Source organism: Rhinopithecus bieti, unplaced genomic scaffold (assembly GCF_001698545.2).
Source record: "Rhinopithecus bieti isolate Rb0 unplaced genomic scaffold, ASM169854v2 scaffold_2653, whole genome shotgun sequence".
NCBI classification, from domain to species: Eukaryota; Metazoa; Chordata; class Mammalia; order Primates; family Cercopithecidae; genus Rhinopithecus; species Rhinopithecus bieti.
The window spans coordinates 423,927-438,397 of record NW_016803812.1 but is presented as its reverse complement, the minus strand read 5'-3'; the positions used below and the strand labels follow the sequence as shown (position 1 = coordinate 438,397).

Below are 14,471 nucleotides of genomic sequence, written 5' to 3'. Positions count from 1 at the left end.
TTTTTTTTTTTGAGATGGAGCCTTGCTCTGTTGCCCAGGCTGGAGTGCAGTGGTTGGATCTTGGCTCATTGCAACCTGTGCCTCCCGGGGTCAAGCAGTTCTCCTGCCTCAGCCTCATGAGTAGCTGGGACTACAGGTGCTGCTGCCACGCCGGCTATTTTTTTTTTTTTTTTTTTTAGTAGAGATGGGGTTTCACTGTGTTGCCCAAGCTGGTTGCGAACACCTGAGCTCAGGCAGTCTGCCCGCCTTGGCCTCCCAAAGTGCTGGGATTACAGGCGTGAGCCACCATGCCTGGCCTGATTTTTTTCTTTTTTTTTTTTTATATGGATGTCCACTTGTTACACCATTTGTTGAAAAAACTATCTTTTCTCCATGGAATTGCCTCTGTACTTTTGTTGAAAATCAACTAGTCATATTTGTGAGTCTATCTCTGGACTCTCTATTCTGTTCCATTGATCTATGTGTCAGTTTTTATGGCAATAGCATACTATTTTGATTACTGTAGCTTTATAGTAAGTCTTGAAATTGGGTAGTGTGCCTCTAACTTTATTCTTTTTTTTCCTCTCTGACTTTATTCTGTTTCAACATTGTTTTGGCTATTTTAGTGTTTTTGCCTAATATAAATTTTAGAATATACAAAAAATCCTGTTGGGATTTTGTTATAGAAATATGGGATGGCAGTTCTTTTAGCGTACTGTAAATGTTGAGCCACTTATTTCTGGCTTTCATGGTACTGATGAGAAATCCACAGTCATTTAAATTTTTGTTCTGTATATGTGAAGTTTCTGGTTTCAAACTTTTTTTTTGCTTTTAGTTTTCCGCATTTTAATTATGATATCTGGGTGTGTAATGCTTTGGGTTCATTTAGTAAAGGTTTTCTGAGCCTCTTGAATATATAGGTTTCACTGAACTTGGGCAGCTTTTAGCACTGTTACTTCCCTCAAGTAATTTTTTTTTCTGCTCTGAACTCTTTCTTTTCATCTTTGGAGACCTCTGATTACATAAATATTAGACCTTTGGTATGTCCCTGGGGCTTTGTTCTTTTTTTTTCCTCCAATCTTTTTTCTTTCTGTTGTGCAGATAATTTCTATTGATCTGTCTTCAAGTTTATTCATTTTCTTCTATCTCCCTTCTGCTATTGAGCCCATCTAGTAAGTTTTAAATTTTGATCAGTACATTTTTCAATTCTAAAATTTTCTTTTTTACGTCTTTCATGAATTTCTTTTCTTTCTATTTATTTATTTATTTATTTATTTATTTATTTATTTATTTTTGAGACGGAGTCTCGCTATCACCCAGCTGGGACTACAGGCGCCCGCCACCTTGCCCGGCTAGTTTTTTGTTTTTTTTTTTTGTTGTTGTTGTTTGTTTGTTTTTGAGACGGAATCTCGCTCTGTCGCCCAGGCTGGAGTGCAGTGGCCAGATCTCAGCTCACCGCAAGCTCCGCCTCCCAGGTTCACGCCATTCTCCTGCCTCAGCCTCCGGAGTAGCTGGGACTACAGGCGCCCGCCACGTCGCCCGGCTAGTTTTTTGTATTTTTTAGTAGAGACGGGGTTTCACCGTGTTAGCCAGGATGGTCTCGATCTCCTGACCTCGTGATCCACCCCTCTCGGCCTCCCAAAGTGCTGGGATTACAGGCTTGAGCCACCGCGCCCGGCCTTCTTTCTTTTTAAAATGGGATATATTTAAGGCATTCTTCATGATGTCTTGATATACTGACCTTGATATACACATATGTAGTTAAATGATTACTGCAGTTACCTTTGCTGAGACTTTGTCTTTCCATTTGTTGCAAGTGTATTCACTCCTCTTGGAGTATTTTCCTAACAGCTGCTTTAGACTGTTTGTCAGATATCTGTGTCATCTTGGCATTGGCATTTCTTGATTATCTTTTCCAGTATGAGTTAGATTTTTCAGGTTCTTCATATACCTTGTAGTTTTGGATTGTATTCAGAAATTTTGAATATTATGTTAAAAGACCCTGGGGGTTTTATAAATCCTATGAGGAATTTTGTTGTTTTTCTTCTGGCAGGTATTTATTGCAGTTGGGTTCAGGCTACAAATTAAGTCTTCTGTGGACTGCAGTTTCAATGTCAGATTTGTTTTCAAAATCTTGGCAGTACTATTTGGATCTGCCCTGTGTGTGTGCAACCTAGTAGTTAGTCTGGGACCTGGGCAGTGGTCTGTCCTTTAGTTGTGTTCTTAATATCTTTGGTATAATGTTTAGGATTACATCCATACAAGTGCAGCTTTGGGGTGAGCCTAAGAGTTCATACACAACTTTCTGTGGTATCTTTTCCAAGCTCCTCCGTTTCTGAGACGGCCCTGGTACTTTTTGATTCTCTGAACCTCCCCTTGTGGTTCCTGGCCAAAAAGCTGGGGCTTTTCTTACCCCATTCGGCTGGGTGCGTCTGGGGTTAGGCTGTGGAAACAGAGAAAAAAGCCATAGGGTTGACCACACCCTCTTGGATCACCGCTCGTCTGATTGGAGAGGAAGTTTCACCTTCCTCAGGATTTTAGGTACCTGTTGAGACGCACTGATACCACTAATTAACTGCTGCTGCCACTGCTGCAGGATTGTGTGGGTACAAAAGTATGGAGACAAGGGAAAAAAGAAAAATGGGAGATCTCTCCCATTTCCTCTGAGTGTTAGGAGTTCGCGTTCTCATTCTTTGAGCCAAAACAGTAGAGCTGCTTCTGGCGCTTCCTTTGTGCCCTAGTTCCCAGTTCTGGTTTTCAGGATGTCTTGAGTCTAAGCCAGGGGATTTCAGAAGAAAAATGGGAAACTCACCACCAGTTCCATGGTACCTGAATTCTTATCTACTTCCTGCAGTCCACCTGCTGCAATATACTTTTTAAGAGTCCACAATAGCTGCTCCATGGATTCTGTCCACGTGTTATATTTGTATTTGGTGGAAGAGACAGGGTGGAGTGTGCTTACTCTATCATGGTCTGAACTGGAATTCACTTTTCTAAAATTTATTTTAGTTTTAAAAGCATTTTTTCTTATTTTAAAACATACCTTGTAGAAAACTTAGAAAATGAAAGTAGAGATAAACAAAGCTAAAATCTTCTGTGAACTCATGAGTTACTACTATTTTGATGTTGGCATATAGTCCTTTGTTATTTCATATATGTGTTTTTTTCAATTTTAATAAAAATTAATTAGATAATAAAATCATATTAATTATTTTAACCAGTAGTTTTGAGACTCAAATACCCATACTATTGACTTGATCTAATGCTGTTTTTACTAAATCTTCTTTTCCTCAATAGGTAGAAAATCTTTATCCTCAAATTGGCTGGGTAGAAATTGATCCTGATGTTCTTTGGATTCAATTTGTTGCCGTAATAAAAGAAGCAGTCAAAGGTAATTGAATTTATAAAAATAACAATAATCTTTATTTTTTTTTGTAGTAAGAGTTTTCCTCAGGCTTCTGTAGTTGTGGTGTTCCTAATTTATATATGTATGTGTGTGTATATATATATGTAGTATTTTATGGGGATTAGTTTCCCAGTATTTTTCAAGGGAAATTTGTAATTCACAGTGAGCTCCTTTGTCAGGGAAAAGTAACATCTGCTGTGTCCTCTGGTTTGTCTCTTTTCAGCTGTAATGTAAATGCTCACCATTTCCTCATTCCAGGTTATAGCTAGTGCTGTTCTGATTTCCTGTTAGGCACAAAATACTACAGGATTATAAACAAAAGTTACAGTGTATAGTTTCTACTCTCATGAGTTTACAACTGAGTTATTTTAAGTTTTTGGATTTTTCTGGTCACTTGACATAAAGTGCTCTCCTGGCCAAAGCTATCGTCTAAATCTTAGTTCTTTAAGAATGTTAGAAACAGGCGGGGCGCGGTGGCTCAAGCCTGTAATCCCAGCACTTTGGGAGGCCGAGACGGGCGGATCACGAAGTCAGGAGATCGAGACCATCCTGGCTAATATGGTGAAACCCCGTCTCTACTAAAAAATACAAAAAACTAGCCGGGCGAGGTGGCGGGCGCCTGTAGTCCCAGCTACTCGGGAGGCTGAGACAGGAGAATGGCTTGAACCCGGGAGGCGGAGCTTGCAGTGAGCTGAGAGCCGGCCACTGCACTCCAGCCTGGGCGGCAGAGCAAGACCTCTTCTCAAAAAAAAAAAAAAAAAAAAAAGAATGTTAGAAACATTCTTAAACATTGAAAACATCTCAAAACATTGAAATGGCAACCTTGCTTGAGAACATGGCAAAGATTACTTGCAAATGTAAATTCTAAAAGATCTTTTACTTCATTTTTCTGGCTGAATTGCTTCTTCTCATCTTTTTTGGTTTGAAATATTTCAAAGTCTATACAAAAGTTGCAAGAATAGTACCGTAAACTCTTGTATATCTTTCTTGTAGATTCAAACATTATTTGGTAATGTTTACCATTTTCTGCAAACTTTTTTCTTTCTGAACCATAGGAAAGGAGTATTTTCTCCTATAACCGCAATGCAATTATCACACTCAGGAAGTATAACATTAACACAGTATTGTTTTCTAATACTCTGTCTTCAATATTCTTTCTTGTCTTAGTGAAAACAAAAAACAAAAAAACTTATTTTTTCAATCTAGAACCCAGCCAAAGAGGAGGCACTGCATTTAGCTGTCAGTCGGCTTAGGCTCCTTTCATCTAGAGCACATTCTTATGACAGTTTTCAAAAGTACAAGCCAGTTTAGTAGCGTGTCTCTCGTTTTGAGGTTGTCTGATTGTTTCCTCCCAGTTAGATTCAGGTTGAATAACTTTAGAATACTATATGGGGGTTGATGTGTTTTCCTCAGTGCTCAAATTGAAGTTGTCCCAGATTTTCCCAGTGGGATAAATAGATTTTTAAAGAATATCACAAAAAATACTCGAGTTGCTATATTTTAAGAAATTTGGACCAAAAAGTCAATATTTTTATTTGCATCCTGGCATCAGTTTTGTTGAAAATAAGGTCTCAGCTTCAGTAATTATACTATTTTCCTTGAGAATTTTCCTTTATTGTCATTAACCAGCTTCTATTGTGATTGACCATTGCTTACATTAAGATCCAATTTTATTATTACCAAGAAAAAATAAATCTGACATACTTTGCATAGTATTTGTTTTTTTCCCAACACCTAAAACAAAAAAAAGCTAGTTTATTATTAAGAAACAACCTTTAAGGCCAGGCACAGTGGCTCACACCTGTAATCCCAGCACTTTGAGAGGCCAAGGTAGGTGGATCACCCAGGGTCAGGAATTTGAGACCAGGCTGGCCAACATGGTGAAACCCCATCTCTACTAAAAATACAAAAAATTAGCCAGGCATGGTGGTGCACGCCTGTAATCCCAGCTACTTGGGAGGCTGAGGCATGAGAATTGCTTGAACCCAGGAGGCAGAGGTTGCAGTGAGCCAAGATTGCGCCACTGCACTCCATTCTGGGCAACAGAGTGACACTTTGTCTCAAAACAAAAAACAGCAAAACAAAAAACAAGAAACAACCTTTGTTTTCTTCAAGTAAAAAAAAAATTCTGCAGAATCATCTTAGTAATGCTTTATTTATTAATTCCAGTTGTTTTGTTAGAATGCTAAACCCAGGTATTTTTCTTAAAGATTACATTGGATTTTTTTTCCATATTATAATATTGTAAAGAAAAATATCACTGGCTTTAAAACATGTATTTTATCCATCTTTACTTTTAGCTGCAGGAATACAGATGAATCAAATTGTTGGTCTTGGCATTTCAACACAGAGAGGAACTTTTATTACGTGGAACAAGTAAGTACATTTCGTGATAAGCACCCTACTGCTGGGTTCATGCCACAGTGAGTACACTGTTATGAAATCTCTGGGGAGTTTTAACTTTGTGAATTGAGAATAGTTTTGTTTGGTTAAGAGGGATGAAATAGGCCTGCTTTCTGGCTTATATGCTCGCTGCATGTCATTTGAGCTTGACTTATATAAAATAATAACCACAAAAAGATTTACTGTCATTAAAATTATCCATTTCTTTCTTTCAGGTAAGTTAGCTTTCAAACAAGCCTAGGTTGAAGATCTAAAACATTAACTTATACCTAAAGAGTCAGAGGAAGCTCACAAATTTCAGAAATACAGTACTGTGCTTATGGTTTATATTTTCAGTCTACTCTAAATTTAATATTTGTCTATGGCATATGAGACATATATACACTAAACACTGTTATAATATCATAATAGCTACTATATAGTAAACACCTGTGACAGTCCCAAGTTCCATTATCCTTACAACAAACTTACAGTTTAGGCATCATACCTGTTTTTACAGAGAAATAAGTTGTTCAAGGTTGCTCAGTGAGCAAATAGAGCCAAGATTTTAAATTGTCTTTTTGACTCAGAAGCATGTGTTCTTTACACTATCCCCATATTGCCTTCGACATGTTTCTTTCTTTTTATTTTTTCCTAAGACAGGGTCTTATTCTGTCCCCCAGGCTGGAGTGTAGTGGCATGATTACAGCTCACTACAGCCTCAACTTCCCAGGCTCAGGTGATCCTCTTTCCTTAGCCTCCCAAGTAGCTGGGACTACAAGTGCACTCCACTATGCCTGGCTAATTTTTTTGTTTTTTTGTAGAGACGGGGTTTCACCATATTGCCAAGCTGGTCTCCAATTCCTGGGGTCAAGCAATTCTCCCACCTCAGCCACCTCCCCCAGCTAGCATGTATTTCTCTGTTTCTTGGTTTAAACACACACCCACATTCCCTCCTCCTAAACACCCCCACCACATACCCACACACACCACTGTAAAATGTGTCTTTGTTAAAGCATTAGGCTCCAAAGGACATCTTGAGTTTGGGCAGTGGGAAAGAAAAGTGAGCAGAGGGAGAAAAGATGAATCTGAAAAATATAATCAGGGTGAATTCACAAGGACTTGGCTTCTAATTCAGTATTAGGCAAGAAGAAGAAATTTGAATTTACCAATACTGCTGGCCCTGATGTTTGGGCCGTTTGATAGAAATCATAGAGAATATAAGGAGGAATGGGTTGGGTAGTAGAGTAGGTAGAAGGAGAAATGATAAAATATTTGGTTTTGGACATGTAAATGTGGAGATATCTCAGAGGTGACTAGAACATTGGTTTAATTTGGACTCTCAAGAGGCATAGCATATCTCCATCAGATAGTTTCTTTTTATTTTCATTTTTGGGGGACGAGGTCTTCACTTTGCTACCCAGGCTGGAGTACAGTGGCATGATCATAGCTCACTGCAGCTTCAAACTTCTGGGATCGAGGGATCCTCCCATGTCAGCCTCCCAAGTAGCTAGGACTATAGGTGTGTACCACACTATGGCTGGCTAATTTTTAAAATTTTTATAGAAATGGAGTCTCACCACGTTGCCTAGGCTGCTCTTGAACTCTGAGCCTCAAGTGATCTGCCTGCCTTGGTGTCCCAAAGCGCTGGGATTACAGGCGTGACCCACCATGCTCGGCCCAGTACTGTTTTTTTTCACGGCATAATGCATCTCAGATTGATGCCTACATCTACAGTTCTTCTGTGCCTACTCCACCCCCCAGCACTGTCCTTGGTTATGGCAAATCTTAAATAAATCTTAAATAGTAGTATATTGTCAGATGAAGGGATGAATGAATTCAACTTACCTGTACACATAAGGTATCTAATCTTAGTGACACTGTTGACATTTTGAGCTAAATAATTCATTGTGGTGGGGACTGTCCTGTGGTGTTGCAGATGTTTAGCAGCATCCCTGGCCTCTACCCACTAGATGTCAGTAGCACCCCAGCCCACCTCACCACCATTTGTACCAACCACAAATGTCTCAAAACATTGCTAAATGTCCCCTGGGGACACCCCCAGTTTGGAACCATTGGTGTAGATGAAGTCTCAAAAAATAATGTGTTCTCTGGTAGAGATTATGTGAAGAAAAGAAAAGCAAGCTAAGGATTTGGACTGTGGGTTCCCCCCACCAAATTTAAAGTGAGTCAGGGAAGAAAAAGCCAGCAAAGCAGGACCGACGCTAATCTGGGAAGTGGATGGATGAAAGTGGAGGGAAGAGTGTTCTCAGGGAAAGAACTGATTGGATGTGTCACATTTACTTGGCCATTGGCCCCAGTGATTGCTTTCATCAGGACCTGGCTACCATATCACTCATAACAGGAAGGTCAGAATATTAGGAAGCAAAGTTTTTGTCTGATGCTAGGACAATACATCACTGTTAGAAGGTATAGAAAAGTTAGATTTCAAGACAGTTCACTTTCCTTACTGGTGTTGTTGTTGTTGTAGAAGGATACGTCTTCTGCCTAAAACAATTCACTGTGAGTTTTTTTTTATCTTGGCTGTCCTTTTTCCTTTTTTGAAATGTTTGTATTCTTTCATGAGTTTTGGTAACATTCTTTGCTTGTGGAAACTGCAATAGTGGATATTTTTTGAAAAATAACTGAAAGGCTTTGTGCTTCTTTTACATTAAAATAATGGAGCCTATTCTGCTCATTGGGCTCCAGGGAGCCAATGTGGTGTATGATGCTGACAGATTCCACAAGAGCCCTAGCAAACAGCGGGGACACAACACAGATGGGCACAACGCAGGGCCAGCCAGAAGCACTTCTTGTTCATTTGTGAGAGAAAAGGGGAGACAGACTAGACGCTGTGGAAAAACCTATTGTTCGTTCCAATCCTGGCCAGCAGCTCCTCCTCCCAGCTTGTTGTTTTTTTCCTCCTGCATCTATGGTGTATTTCTGTCGTCATGGCCGTAGAAACATTATTTTCCTCACAGTTGCTGTCAGGAGGTCTAAAACTTTGAACTTTGTTTCTGTTTTTCTCCTTGTCTCTCCCCCATCCCCGCTTTAGGGACCAGGAAACTTACTAAATTTTTTCAGTCTTTGAACTTTCTTCATGTTCTTCAGGTTAAGCTTTTTTTCCAATATATTCCAAAAGTGGTGTGTTTAGCCTGCTTTCTAAAATAACTCTAACTGATATCGCTTCCAATTTGGTTCTTTTAAATTCCTTTTGTTCTAAAAAAAAAATCGCGAGCTGTTTTGTTTCTTTAGTCACTGTGTCTGTTGAGGGAGATTTCTGCCAGCTAACTTCAGATCAGGGTGTGTGCCAATTAGCAACAAAAACTGTGAGTCACGGGAACCGGGATTCACTCTTAACTGTTTGAGGGCTCACAGGGAGTAATGCACCGTGCTGGGGGCTGCACTGCATATACAGATGAATAAGAATACCAGCCCTAATTTACAATCTCATTATGTAGGTACACAAATTACTCTATATTCCCATTGTATAAAATAGATTTTTATTGTAGTATTTGATGCTTACATTAATGAGTCATACCAACTACTTATGACATAAAATATATTAAGAGCCACAGAATGGTGTAAAGTGTTAGAAGGGTTTAAGACAATTAATTTACAATATTGCCATTTACACTTTTCCTTCATTTTTCCTTGTATTGTTGATAGAGATAAACCCAAGTCAATGCTGAGTGAATATTAGAATATATGCTATTACTTGAAAATCAGTATTCTAGATTGTCTGGTTCCATGTTATAAATTAATGAGGCCACTTTCATCTTGTGATTTTCTCTCTCCCCCTCATTGTTCTTCAGTCACACTAGCCTTTCAGTTCTTCTAAGACATGCTTCATCTTGCTCTAGGACCTTTGAACATATAGCACATTTTGTTGGGAATGTTCATTCTTCTGATTCCTTCTCATCCTTCAGAGCTAAGATCCATTGTCATTTCTCAAGCCTTCCCTGACCACCACACAGGGGCCATCTGTTGAATACTGTCATGGCACTTCTATCCTTTATAGGACATATTCCGGCTGTAAGTGAGCAACTGAGTATTTGATTATTTGTTTAAATTCCCTGCTAGAAAATACAGTCATAAGAGCAAAAGTGCTATGTGTGTCTGTTCATAGCTGTGTACCCGACTCCTGGTACAAATTGCCTTATAAATATTTGCTGAAACCAGTGATTGAACATTAGATTTAAGTGTGTAAGTATGTGTTATTGTAGAATGGGTCTGAAGAATTATATATCAGTAGATTTTATCTTTATCAAACACAATCTGATCTTTGACAAAGGTGCTAAAACCAGCCAGTGGAAAAAGAATAGTTTTTTCAACAAATGGTGCTGGGAAAACTGAACATTCACATGCATAAGAATTAAATTGGACCCTTACCTAATACTATTTACAAAAATGAACCCCAAAATGCATCAAAGACCTAAATGTAAAAGCTTTAACTCTAAACTAAAAACTCTTAGAAGAAAAAAGGAGAAAATCATCATCATGACTTTGGATTTGGCAGTGATTCCTTAAATGACATCGAAAGCACAGTTAACGAAACAAAAAATAGATAAATTGGACTTTATATATCAAAGGACATTTATTTTTTCATTTGTTTATGATGATTAATTTTTCAGTTTTCTTAACTATTAGAACTCTCCAAAGTAGAAAAATTACCCTAAATTTAATTATAAATAATAAGTAAGCTATGTTAAAATTAATTTGATGTAATGTGCAATTTGTATTTTAAAATATGTCTGAAAACTTTAGTCATTGATACCTAGTGTGCAGTTAGACTTCAGAAAACCACCTGCAGCATGTAACATGGAAGGTGTCTTGGTAGGTTTGGTTTGTAATTTCATCCAAGATGGAGGACTAAAACAATAGGAAATCACTCCTCTGATTTGTACTCTTGATAATGGTGACCATTTGGATTTCTAAAGGGAAGAGAAGTAACATGCTCATGATCTAGGTAAATGTTGCAATTTCCATTAATAAAGGTAAAAAACAGGACCCTATCAACAGAGTGAAAAGACAACTCATGGAATGGGAGAAAATATTTGCAAACTGTAACCTCGAAGCATGTAACATATTAATCCCTAATCCCTAGTAAGGGATTAATATCTAGAATATGTAAATAATTCCTACAATTCAACAACAAGAAAACAACAACTCGGTTAATAAATGGACAAAGGACTTGAGTAATATACAGATGGTCAGTAAGCACACACAAAGATGCTCAATGTCATTAGTAATTAGGGAATTGCAAATTAAAACCATAATGAGATGCCACTTCACACCCACTAGAATGGTGATAATTTCTAAAAAAGGAAGATAAGTGCTGGTGAGGATTTGGAAAAATTGGAACCTTCATACATTGTTGGTAGAAATGTAAAATTGTGCAATGACTGTGGAAAACAGTTTGCCAGTTCCTCAAAAAGTTAAACATAGAATTACTATATGACCCAGCAGTTCCACTCCTAGGTATATACCTAAAAAAAATTGAAAACAAAGACTCAAACAGATACTTCACACCAATATTAAAGCAGCAGTAATCACAATAGCCAAAGGGTAGAAACAACCCAAGTGTGTACCAACAGATGAAGTGATAAACAATATGTAGTATATAGATACAGTGAAATATTGTTCAGCCATAAAATGGAATAAAGTTCTGATACATGCTACAACATGGACCAATCTAGAAAACATTGCACTAAGTGAAGTAAGCCAAATATAAAAGAACAAATATTGTATAATTCTACTTATGTATGATCTACCTGGAATAGGCAAATGTAGAGAGACTGAAAATAGAATAGGGGCTATAAGGGATGGGGTGAGGAAGGAATGGGGAGTGATTTCCTAATTGTTACAGAGCTTCTCTTTGGGGTGATGAGAGTTTTAGAAACAGTGGTGATGGTTGCACAACGTTGTGAATGTACTTACTGCTACTAAATTGTACACATAAAATAGGTAAAATGGTAAATCTCATATTATGTATATTTTGCCACAATTTTTTTTTTTAAGTTAAGTTAGAGAGTGCAATGGCAAGCTGTTAGTTAAAGTAATAGACCATGGGATCTGGGAAAGTAACCAAAGTTAGAAGTGGTTGGTCGGAAGAAAAGGGAATGTTTGAGGGATTAAAGGTTGCAGTGAGTTGGAAGGCCAGGTGTTTAAGGAGTAAGATTGAGAAAACTGAAAACTTTTATTCCTATGTGCTGACTAATATTGGAACATTAGACTTTCAGTGGTAGAACATGTAAAGGTAAGGATATAACCATGGGTGTGGAATGCTTAAGTAGAGTAGAGAATGAGTCTTAGTAATTGAACATGGTTCAAGTCACACAGGGGGAGGCCTGGAGTTGGGGTAGAAAGTAAGCTTGACTTGGATGTTGATTAGTAGATGCCAGTGGTTGATTTGCAGGAGCCTCAAAGGAAAAATGATTATTTTTTTTACTTCTGTATTTCTTAGCTCTGTGCTTTTATTGTAGTATTGACCCAAGTTTTGTTGAATTTCTATTTATTGGAGAGATTTTGGTAAGCATGTTAGGTTGCCAATGGCTAAGCCAATCCTAAAGTTAACCGGTGTAGAACTAGGCTCAGGCAATATTTCAGCTCTTCCACAGGTCAGAGGTTTTTACTGGATTATGTGTATCAGGATAAGTGCAATAAAGGGGAATAGCATTGGCTTTTTAAAAATTTGCCTTTAAAGTGTCTTTAAAGAGCAGGTCTTCAAAGGCCTTTTCCTTAGTTTTGGTTTTGGAAGTATATACATTTCATACTATATGTCACATAATTGTTGTGCAGTGTTGGTTGAACTTATAAAATCCAGAAAAAATCATTCAGAAAGGCACATCTAACTAAATTATACTTTGCAATTACAGTATGGCCTCTAATTTTGTTTTCTCTTATGGCACACCTTTAACATAGTCTCTGATTTATGCTGGGTCTCAAAATACTGTTTTATTCTTTCTAGGAAAACAGGAAATCATTTTCACAACTTTATAAGTTGGCAAGACTTAAGAGCTGTTGAACTTGTAAAATCTTGGAATAATTCTCTTCTAATGAAGGTAATCTATTTCTTCTGTGATTTGGATATTATTTTGTTTTTCTGTAAATGTCCCTTAATTGTAGACTTAATTGTATTATTTCCTACCTATTTTGTTTTAGGACATTAAGAAGACATATGCACACACTCCCCATTCCAGTGAAGTTTAATAATAGTCAATCAAAGGTGTATGTAGTAGACTTGTACCTCAGGAAGTTCTAAGGAGGTTTGTGGTGGACCAGAGTTTCACATGTTAGTGAGAATTTGTGTTTCTCTTCTTGAGAAATGGAAAAGATACAGACTAGATGAATGAAGTGCCCAAATTTCATCTTTTATAAAAGCTCAGGATGGATATTGAGATATTATAGATAACTAGCAGACTATTACAAGCTCTTATCATTACAGGTGTGATGGCTCACGCCTGTAATCTCAACACTTTGGAAGGCTGAGGCAGGGGGATTGCTTGAGGCCAGAAGTTCAAGACCAGCTTGGGCAATATGCTAAGACCTCATCTCTACAAATAATGCAAAATTAGCTGAACATGGTGGTATGGACCTGTAGTCCCTGCTACTTGGTAGGCTGCAGTGAGAGGATTGTTTGAGCCCAGGAGTTCGAGGCTGCAGTGATTGCCACTGCACTCCAGGGTACTCTGTCTGGGTGACACAGTGAGATCCTGGCTCAAAGTCAATAACACCAAATTATGCCTGATACATAGTAGGCATTAGTAAATGACAATGATGATGGTGACAGTGACAATAGCAACATCATGAAATCATCTGTTCTTCTGTTATTTGTCTCAAATTTGCCCTCACTCCTGAATGTGAGATTACCGAATCAAAGGGTAAACACAGTTTTCCAGCTCCCTAAATGGTGTCAGACCTACAGTATTTTATGTCATAATCAATATTCCATATTAATTGTTTTATTTTATTTTATTTTATTTTTAGATGGAGTCTTGCTCTGTCGCCCAGGCTGGAGTGCAGTGGCGTGATCTCGGCTCACTGCAACCTCTGCCTCCTGGGTTCACGTGATTCTCCTGCCTCAGCCTCCCAAGTAGCTGGGACTACAGGCATGTGCCACCATGCCCAGCTACTTTTTGTATTGTTAATAGAGACGGGGTTTCACTGTATTAGTCAGGATGGTCTCGATCTTCTGACCTGATGATCCACCCGCCTTGGACTCCCAAAGTGCTGGGATTACAGGCGTGAGCCACCACGCTTGTCCCATATTAATTATTTTAGTACTTCTAATGCCTCACAGTTAAGTACCTTCTCTGCTAGTGTACTGGTACCAGATGGAGCCCCAGAGGAGTGTCTAGAGCATCAGTTTTACTTGACAAGTATTTGATAATATTAATTTAATGTGAAAACAAATATGAATATATTATAGAATGTAACAGCAATGCATGAGTGAAAAAATTTTGCCAGAATCTCACCTGAATTGATTATCCTTTTTGATAGTTTAATATAGAAAAATGTACCTTGCTGCAGTAACTTGTGAGAGAGATGCTGTTAACAAGAAGGACACAGTAATTAAGGGAGTTAAAAGTGGTTATAAGGAAATGTCATGAACCTTCAATTGTATAATTTTAAATTATGCAATTTATAATCTGTAATTTTATATCTTAATATATAATTTTAGTTTTTTTTTTTTTTTTTTTTT

The 14,471-nt window shown here is 37.9% G+C and overlaps 1 protein-coding gene across 1 annotated transcript in view; it reads left to right on the top strand.

The window, feature by feature from the left end:
• Positions 1-3,280: 3,280 nt before the first annotated feature.
• Positions 3,281-14,471, top strand: part of GK5 (glycerol kinase 5) — a 58,818-nt gene continuing 47,627 nt past the window's right edge. The window contains exons 1-3 of the mRNA XM_017854205.1: positions 3,281-3,370; positions 5,686-5,761; positions 12,738-12,831. Coding sequence (XP_017709694.1) covers positions 5,700-5,761; positions 12,738-12,831 — 156 coding nt within the window. The 5' untranslated portion in view covers positions 3,281-3,370; positions 5,686-5,699. The remainder of the gene's footprint in view (positions 3,371-5,685; positions 5,762-12,737; positions 12,832-14,471) is intronic.